The following is a 10,131-nucleotide window of genomic DNA, read 5'->3' as shown; positions in this document are numbered from 1 at the left end:
CAGCTGGCTTGGCTTGGCTTGGCCTTCCCTCCCTCCCTCCTTCCCGCCTTCCTCCAGCAAAGGATTGGTCACGTGACGGGAAGAGCCTGCTGCTCAGAGAGGAGGGAAGGGCTTCCGGGTCTCCTCCTCCTCCTCCTCCTCCTCCTCCTCCTCCCTCTTGGGTGCCTTCCTCTCCTCCCTGGTTGGTGAGTCTCATCCCAGTCCTTCTCCATAGGCCTGACCCTGCAGTTAGCAGCCCTTGGTGGCGCAGTGGGTTAAACTGGATGGCCATCTGTCAGGGGTGCTTTGAATGCAATATTCCTGCTTCTTGGCAGAATGGGGTTGGACTGGATGATGGCCCATGAGGTCTCTTCCAACTCTTTGATTCTATGATTCTATGATTGTTTGAGTCCATGATGCTCTCTGGATGTAGGTGAACTACAACTCCCAAACTCAAGGTCAATGCCCACCAAACCATTCTAGTGTTTTCTGTTGGTCATGGGAGTCCTGTGTGCTACGTTTGGTTCAATTCCATCTTTGGTGGAGTTCAGATGCTCTTTGGTTGTAGGTGAACTATAAATCCCAGCAACCACAACTCCCAAATGTCAAATGTCTATTTTCCCCAATCTCCATCTGTGTTCATATTTTGGCATATGGTGTAGTCGTGCCAAGTTTGGTCCAGATCCATCATTGATTGATTGAGGAGATATGACAGCCATGTATAAATATGTGAGAGGAAGCCACGGGGAGGAAGGAGCTTTCTTGGAGACTAGGACGCAATGGAACAATGGCTTCAAACTACAAGAGAGGAGATTCCATCTGAACACGAGGAAGAACTTCCTGACTGTGAGAGCCGTTCAGCAGTGGAACTCTCTGCCCCGGAGTGTGGTGGAGGCTCCTTCTTTGGAAGCTTTTAAGCAGAGGCTGGATGGCCATCTGTCAGGGGTGCTTTGAATGCAATATTCCTGCTTCTTGGCAGAATAGGTTGGACTGGATGGCCCATGAGGTCTCTTCCAACTCTTTGATTCTATGATTCTATGATTGTTTGAGTCCACAGTCCTCTCTGGATGTAGGTGAACTACAACTCCCAAACTCAAGGTCAATTCCCACCAAACCCTTCCAATATTTTGTGCTAGTCATGGGAGTCCTGTGTGCTACGTTTGGTTCAGTTCCATCATTGATGGAGTTCAGAGTGCTTTTTGATTGTAGGTGAACTATAAATCCCAGCAACTACAACTCCCAAATGTCAAATGTCTATTTTCCCCAATCTCCATCTGTGTTCATATTTGGGCATATTGAATATTCATGCCAAGTTTGGTCCAGATCCATCATTGTTTGAGTCCACAGTCCTCTCTGGATGTAGGTGAACTACAACTCCCAAACTCAAGGTCAGTGCCCACCAAACCCTTCCAGTATTTTCTGTTGGTCGTGGGAGTTTGTGTTTCTTTTACCTTGTATACTTAGAAAAGCAATCAATAAAATTTTAATATTTAAAACCCCAGTGTTTAGTGTATAGAAGCTGGGCCTAACAGCAGGTGCTCACCCTGGGGAGCAGGGTGAGCTCCAGCTATTAGCCCCAACTCCTAGAATCATAGAGTTGGAAGGGACCTTATGGGCCATCCAGTCCAACCCTATTCTGCCAAGAAGCAGGAATATTGCATTCAAAGCACCCCATCCAGCCTCTGTTTCAAAGCTTCCAAAGAAGGAGCCTCCACCACACTCCAGGGCAGAGAGTTCCACTGCTGAATGGCTCTCACAGTCAGGAAGTTCTTCCTCTTGTTCAGATGGAATCTCCTTTCTTGTAGTTTGAAGCCATTAGCTCCTGCTAACCTAGCAGTTCGCAAACATGCAAATGTGAGTAGATCAATAGGTACTGCTCCATGCAGTCATGCCGGCCACATGAACTTGGAGGTGTCTACGGACAATGCTGGCTCTTCGACTTAGAAATGGAGATGAGCACCCCGTTCTCCAGAGCCAGACTTGACTTCAAACTTACCTTTTAGTGCAGCGTTTTTCAACCCCCTGGAGGGGTTGCAAGGGGGTGTCAGAGGGGTCGCCAAAGACCACCAGAAAACACAGTATATTCTGGGTTGTTGTAGGTTTTTCGGGCTATATGGACATGTTCTAGAAGCATTCTCTCCTGATGTTTTGCCTGCATCTATGGCAGGCATACTCAGAGGTTTTGAGGTCTGACCAGAGGTATTTTTTGTTTGTCATGGGGGTTCTGTCTGAAAAGTTTGGCCCAATTCTATCGTTGGTGGGGTTCAGAGTGCTCTTTGATTGTAGCTGGACGATAAATCCCAGCAACTACAACTCCCAAATGCCAAATGTCTATTTTCCCCAAATTCCATCAGAGTTCACATTTGGACATATTGAGTATTTGCGCCAAGTTTGGTCCAGATCCATCATTATTTGAGTCCACAGTGCTCTCTGGATGTAGGTGAACTACAGCTCCCAAACTCAAGGTCAATGCCCACCAAACCCTTCCAGTATTTTCTCTTGGTCTGTGTGCCAAGTTTGGTTCAGTTCCATCGTTGGTGGAGTTCAGAATGCTCTTTGATTGTAGGTGAACTATAAATCCCAACAACTACAACTCCCAAATGACAAAATCAATCCCTCCCCCAACCATACCAGTATTCGAATTTGTGGGTATTTGTGCCAAATTTGGTCCAATGAGTGAAAATATATCCTGCATATCAGTTCTGACTTAAAAACAAATTCAACTTAAGAATTGCCTGCCTGTAGTTGTTACTGTAATATTTGTGGTAAAAGAGAATCCCTGAAATAACAAAGGGAAAATGCCACACTTTCTCTTGCAGGGAGGGACGTAATGTTTTCAAGCTGCAGTGGGTTGAATCGGTGAAATACAGAGGGATCAGTGTAGATACGTACATGTGCAAAGAGGCACATTGAATGGGCTGTGGCTTAAAAACCAGACACCGTCACGTAATGATTGGAAAGATCTTGGAGTGAAGCCTGTTGTCTAATTCTGCCTTTCTTTCACAGAGGAAATGTGATTGTTACCTGAGAATTTTGGAGTCGAGCCTGTTGAGGGATTTCTTTTCCTTAAAGAGAGGAGGGAGGAAGAGCATCTTGGATCCAATTTGCTTCTTCATCAAACAGTTGTTGCAATATGGAGAGACCCAACTCGCCTGGAACTCAAGTAGGCATAGCCCCCGGGAACAGTGGGGAATCCTGGGAAAGAACTAAGCAGATATTCCTGGATGAGCAAATACAGTTCCAGCGCTTCAGGCATTCCTCCTTCCGAGAGGGCGAGGGACCCAGAGAGGTTTGCAGCCGCCTCCACTCTCTCTGCCGCCAGTGGCTGAAGCCAGAGCAACACACCAAGGCGGAGATGCTGGACCTGGTGATCCTGGAGCAGTTCCTGAGCATCCTGCCCCCAGAGATGGGGAGCTGGGTCCGAGAGTGTGGGGCAGAGACCTCTTCCCAGGCGGTGGCCCTGGCGGAAGGCTTCCTCCTGAGTCGGGCAGAGGACGGGAAGCGGGAAGGACAGGTGAGAGCATTGCCTCTTGGCTTCACTCACCTTACAACTGATGGTCAGATTATAGAATCGAGTCCAACCCCCTGCTTTCAAATCACCTTCAAAACATCCCCGACAGATGGCCATCCAGCCTCTGCCTAAAAGCCTCCATAGAAGGAGCCTCCACCATGCTATGGGGCAGAGAGAGAGTTCTCTCACACAGTTAGGAAGTATATCCTAATGTTCAGGTGGGATCACGTTTCCTGTAGTTTGAAGCCGTGTCCTAGTCTCCAGGGCAGCAGAAAATAAGCCTGCTCCCTCTTCCTTGTAACATCTTTCCACATATTTATCCATGACCCTCATCATATCTCCTCTCAGCCTTCTCCTCTTCAGGCTAAATATACCTAGGTCTTTCAGCCACTCCTCATAGGGGTTGTTCTCCAGACCCTTGATCATTTTAGTCACCCTCGTCTGGACACATTCCAGCTTGTCAACATCTCCCTTCAATTGTGGCACCCAGAATTGAACATAGTGTGATTCCAGGTGTGGTCTGACCAAGCCAGAATAGAGGGGTAGCATGACTTCCTTGGATGTAAACACCTATCGATGCAGGCCAAAATCCCATTGGCTTTTTTTGCCATCACATGAAACTGTTGGCTCATGTTCACCTTCCTCCCTATGAGGACTCCAAGATCTTTTTCACGCATCCTGCTGTCAAGCCAGGCATCATCCCCCATTCTGTATCTTTGCATTTCATTTTTTTCCTGCCTAAGTGGAGTATCTTGCATTTGTTCCTGTTGGACTTCATTATGTTAGTTTTGGCCAATCATCTCTCTCATCTGTTCAGATTAAATGTTGATATTGAACAGGACCGTGCCCAGGACGGGACCCTGCTGATGGCACTCCACTCGTCACTTCTTTACAGGATGAAGAGGAAGCATTAGGGAAAATCACCCTCTGCATTTATTCGCTTAACCAATTACAGATCCATCTAACCGTACTTTTGCCTAACTCACATTTGACTAGTTTGCCTAACTCACATTTGCCAGGAAGGGGACCTTGTTGAAGGCCTTCCTGAAATCCAGATACGCTACATCCACTGCATCTCTCCAGCTTGTAACTCCATTGCAAAAAGGGATCAGATTAGTCCGGCATGACTTGTTTTCGATAAATCGGTGTTGTCTATTAATCCAAAATCCTGCTTTTCTTCCAAGATTGGATCCAAATGGGGGATAAGCCAATCCTTGAAGAGACCCAACTCACTTGAACCTGAAGCAAGCAGGGCCTCCAGTGGGGAATTCTGGGAAAGAACTACACAGATGTTCCTGAATACGCACATACAGCGCCAGTGCTTCAGGCATTCCTCCTTCCGAGAGGGTGAGGGACCTGGAGATGTTTGCAGCCGCCTCCACGATCTCTGCCGCCAGTGGCTGATGCCAGAGCAACACACCAAGGTGGAGATGCTGGACCTGGTGATCCTGGAGCAGTTCCTGAGCATCCTGCCCCCAGAGATGGGGAGCTGGGTCCGAGAGTGTGGGGCAGAGACCTCTTCCCAGGCGGTGGCCCTGGCGGAAGGCTTCCTCCTCAGTCGGGCAGAGGACGAGAAGCAGGAAGAACAGGTGAGGGTATTTCCTCTTGACTTCCCTCACCTTGGGATACATTAAACTTACATCCTGCCTTTCTTCCAAGATGGGACCAATGTGAGGGAGAAGCCAGACTCTGCTCCCTCAGCCTCTTTCCCCCCCTGCTCTGCCCCTCCTGCTTTCACCTCCATATCCACTGTAAGCTCAGTTGCATCTCAGTTCAGATTTATTGACCCCAGATATCACACTGAAAATCATGGGAGGTAGAATATGGCCTATCTCAGAATGCAGTTTCTACACATTTGGAAGAAAAAATCTTTTCCAGTCTTTCTCCACACTACTTATGAATTTCTCTGTGTTCTTTCAGGCCCAAAATAACTGTATTGAAACTAAGCCTGATGTCCCTGAATCTGAGAAACCTCCATCAGGCACCACCCAGAGCCTCCAGCAGAAGGAGCTCAAGCAAGAAGGAGATGAAACTGCAGCCTTGGAGGGTAAGAAGGAACCCTTCTGGGAGTTTTGGTGTTTTATGCCAGTGAAAATTCCCCTTCAGGGGATTATAGCACACCCACAATCAGTTTGAGCTTGAGAAGGTGGGCATGCAGGATCATTTGGCCTTGAGACGAGTGTATATGTATTGAATGGATCAAAAGTGGTGAAGCCAGTGTCAATATTGTACAGAGATAGGAAAAGCTGAGCTCATGAATCAAGTTAAAGTTATAATGGAGATTGTAGTTTGGGTTTGTGGTGGAGAGGAAAGAAAAGAGTGAACAGACGATATGTTAGATAAATGAGTGGATAAGATAGAAGGGAGGAAGAGTGAGAAATAGGAAGAGGCTGAGGAAACATCATAGATGAATGATGTGTATGGAATAAATGTACAAAATCTACTCGTATAACAAATAATAATAATAATAATAATAATAATAATAATAATAATAATAATAATTCATTTAATAAGATGTGTATATAGGTAGGCATTCAGGTTGCAAAAACTGTAATTTCATGTGATGTGCAAGGTTTTCTTTCTGGCAATACTTCTACATTTGCATATTGTTGGATGGGACTGAAAAATCAGCTCTTCAATATCTTCCCAGGTGGGATCCAAAGCTAATATGAGCCCTGAAACTGAGCTGGAAGACAAACAGATAACAAATAATAACTTTAGTCAATTGAAATACCAAGCCCATGACTAGTTTAATCCAACCTAGTCACAGCACTGGTTGAGATAAAAAGTCCTAATCTCCAAAATGTAACCTATTCCTGGGCTGGAGAATGCTCCTGTGTTCATAGGGTCATTTCCTCCTAGCTTTCTTTTTAGGACTGTCACTCTGAGACATGTTTATGTGATCAGCTTTCCTCACCTTGCTCTCTCTCCCAGGGGCTGGAATGATGTTGTTGACGAATCCTCAGTCATTTCTTCTGCTTTATGATGGAGTGGACCTGAATCAGGTATGGGATGGATGACACCTGGCTTGACAACAGTTCATGTGAAAGTCATGTTGGAGTGTTAGTAGATCGCAAGTTGAACAAGAGCCAACAATGTGATGCACAGCTTAGAAACCTATGGGATTTTGGTCTGCATTGAAAGGAATGTAGTGTCTACATTAAGGGAAATCACAGTGAGCTTCTTTCTGCTTTGGTGAGACCTCTCCTGGAATAACACTGTGTCCGGTTCTTTTCCCACCAGGGCCCAATTGCATTTGAGGAGGTGGCTGTCCATTTCTCCCCAGAGGAGTGGGCTCTCCTGAATCCTGATGAGAAAGCCTTGCACGTGCAGATCATGGAGGAGATTCATGGGATGGTGGACTCTCTTGGTAAGACACTCTCGTTGATGGGGATTTCTATTTCAAAATGCAGGATCCCAGTCAGCAGCTCCCTGGTGAGAGCAGTATCCTAAATCAAAACATTTATTTCGGTCATTGACCAGCACAGGAAATAGTGTCACATTTCCATACAAACCTGGTATGTTTGGTACATTAAAAATATAAATATAACTACTAAAAACACAATATGGGTGAGGGAGCAGAAGGGGAAACAGTGTAAAAACATACAATGCCCAGATCCATCACCAAATTGTAGATTCAGGGAAGAAGATTACTGGACACACAGTTGACTTTTGGAACTAGTCATTCCCTGGCGGATTTTGTATGCTGCTGCACAGAACTTTGCGACATTGTAGGTTGTAGCTGAATTAGTATCTGCAAGTAGCAGGGAGGTATAAAATTATCCTGAATGGCCTGGGTGCTTGTCTATCAGAGGTAAGGTCTATCAGAGCCTGGCACGGAGATCCCTGTAGAACGGGCACGAATCCTAAATCATCCCAATCACCAAGAGATCTCAAGGCATGTCTTACATTAGAAATATATGTCATAAGAGTAATATGGACTTGGTGCCTGAGCAACAGCAATCTTAGCACCATTTTGGACTCCAGTAGAAATACTTTCATAACTGGAGACAAGTCCAAGTGTACCACACTTCCTTGCAGCACCAGGGCCCCCTGGAAAACCTCTCAAGAGTGATCACTCCAGGTCAGTCACACACACTCTCTCTCTCTGTATCTCTGTGAGTGTGTGTGAGAGAGAGAGGCAGGAGAGGGGATGGGAAACAGATTTTCAAAACGTATCCCAGCAAACCTCTCCTGCCTTCATCTGGTTTTGCATCCTGTGTGCCCTTGGACGGCTTGGAAAGCCACTGCCTGCCTGAAGCCAAAAGGAGTCTGGAAAATGATGGGAAAGAGTGGTTTTGCAAAATCTGACATGCTCTTGATGTCTGCTGACAGGCTTCTTCCCAGTAACTTGGGCTCCTTGGAAATCTATTAAGAGCCATCGCCCAGATTGATTGGCTGGCAAGTAGGGCATCAAAAAGAACAAACTTCCCCAGGCTTCACATACACAGACACTGCTATATGTCTTTTTATTGGGCTCATATTCCTCTGGCTTTAGATTTTCAGACAGAACTATACATCTTTTTATTGGGTGATATTCCGCCTTGTTTTTCCTCCCAGCCAGGCAGTCTAGCCTCTGCATGCCCGAAGGCCAGGCTCTCTTTGTATGCTGCCTCTCCCAGCACACAAACTGTCCCTAGCCTCAGCCATTCGTAAGATGGTGACCTGCAACATAATGTGTTCTATGTTCTGTGCTTGTGAATGATTGGATCTCGGGGTTTTGTGTTTACAGTCACATGGGGAGAGAGAACTGGAGGTTAGAGGAGAGAAAGAAAAAGAAGGGAATGATTGTGAAATGGGTGGTAGCAAGGGAAAGGTTTAGCTAGAGAAAAAGGGAAGGATTTGAATGTGAAGGGAAAAGGGAGAAGGAGTCAGAATAAAAAAAAACATGCTGGGATGAAAACCAGGTATACTCTGCAACATATGTTACTCAGCTCTCCCTTAGAGGCTCCAGGCAGTCAAACTGTCTATCCTTACTGCACAATGGGTGGGGAGTGGACAGTGTTTATATCTTAGACTCTTTATTACTCATGCTGAGGAATGATTGCTTCTGTCCTTCTTCTTCATAGCAGATGACTGGAAGAAGAACAATGTATACACCGAATGCAATAAGCATTTTGGGCACAATGGAGACCTTTCTATACACCAGCAAACCCACAGTGAAGAAGGAGGTTCTGCCATAGAAAGGCCCTACAAATGCAATGTATGTGGGCAGTGTTTTGCCCAAAATATGGCACTTGTGCTTCACAAGGCACTCCATGCTGGGAAAAGGCATTTTAAAGAGAACATATCAGCAAAATGTGTTGTTGATTCCAAATTGCCACGTCTGAGCCAAGAAGAAATCTTTGAAGGAACCGAGGATTTCATAAGCCAGGAGTGTGGCGAATCTTTTATACAGAGTTCACACCTGGTGAAACATGAGATATTTAACATAGGAGAGAAACTATATGAATGCCAGGAGTGTGGGACATGTTTTCCTGACAGTTCAGCCTTGGTGAGCCACCAAAGACTCCATGCAGGAAAGAAGCCATACCAATGCCAGGAGTGCGGGAAATATTTTGCTCACAGTTCAACATTAGTGAGGCACAAAAGACTCCACACAGGAGAGAAGCCATACCAATGCCAGGAGTGTAGGAAATGTTTTGCTTCCAGTTCGGCCTTGGTGAGCCATGAAAGATTCCACACAGGAGAGAAGCCATACCAGTGCCAGGAGTGTGAAGAATGTTTTGCTTGCAGTTCACTCTTGGTAAGACACAAAAGACTCCACACAGGAGAAAAACCATACCAATGCCAGGAGTGTGGGAAATGTTTTGCTTACAGTTCAGCCTTGGTGAGCCACAAAAGAATCCACACAGGAGAGAAGCCATTCCAATGCCAGGAATGTGGGAAATGTTTTGCTCACAGTTCTGCCTTGGTGAGGCACAAAAGAGTCCACACAGGAGAGAAGCCATACCAATGCCAGGATTGTCTGAAATGTTTTCCTGACATTTCTGCCTTGGTGAGCCACAAAAAACTCCACACAGGAGAGAAGCCATACCAATGCCAGGAGTGTGGGAAATGTTTTCCTCGCAGTTCAGCCTTGGTGAGCCACAAAAGACTCCACACAGGAGAGAAACCATACCAATGCCAGGAATGTGGGAAAAGTTTTGCTGACAGTTCAAACTTGGTGAGCCACAGAAGACTCCACACAAGAGAGACAATATATAAATGCGAGGAGTGTGAGAAATGGTATTCTTCCAAGTCATCACTTCTGAGACACCAGAGCATCCACACAGGGGAGAAGCCATTCCGATGCCAGGAGTGTGGGAAATGTTTTGCTGATAGTTCACAATTGTTGACGCACATAAGAGTCCACACAGGAGAAAAACCATACCAATGTCGGGAGTGTGGAAAATGTTTTGCTTACAGTTCAGACTTGATGACCCACAAAAGACTTCACACAGGAGAGAAGCCATACCAATGCCAGGAGTGTGGAGAACGTTTTGCTCGCAGTTCACACTTGGTGAGACACCAGAGCGTCCACACAGGAGAGAAGCCATACCAATGCCAGGAGTGTGGTAAATATTTTGCTTCCAGTTCAGACTTGGTGAGTCACGAAAGACTCCATACAGGAGAGAAGCCATATCAATGCCAGGAGTGTG

At 46.0% G+C, this 10,131-nt stretch overlaps 1 protein-coding gene across 1 annotated transcript in view; it reads left to right on the top strand.

Moving 5' to 3' along the window:
- LOC132765774 (zinc finger protein 850-like) overlaps positions 1 to 10,131 on the top strand; it is a 1,095,673-nt gene that overhangs the window by 987,582 nt on the left and 97,960 nt on the right. Inside the window, exons 3-6 of the mRNA XM_067463680.1 lie at positions 4,675 to 5,079; positions 5,411 to 5,537; positions 6,425 to 6,495; positions 6,734 to 6,860. Of these exons, the coding sequence (XP_067319781.1) occupies positions 4,675 to 5,079; positions 5,411 to 5,537; positions 6,425 to 6,495; positions 6,734 to 6,860 (730 nt within the window). The remainder of the gene's footprint in view (positions 1 to 4,674; positions 5,080 to 5,410; positions 5,538 to 6,424; positions 6,496 to 6,733; positions 6,861 to 10,131) is intronic.

The sequence above is a fragment of the Anolis sagrei genome, chromosome 2 (genome assembly GCF_037176765.1).
Source record: "Anolis sagrei isolate rAnoSag1 chromosome 2, rAnoSag1.mat, whole genome shotgun sequence".
Classification (NCBI taxonomy): Eukaryota; Metazoa; Chordata; class Lepidosauria; order Squamata; family Dactyloidae; genus Anolis; species Anolis sagrei.
This window is presented reverse-complemented; position numbering and strand designations above follow the sequence as displayed.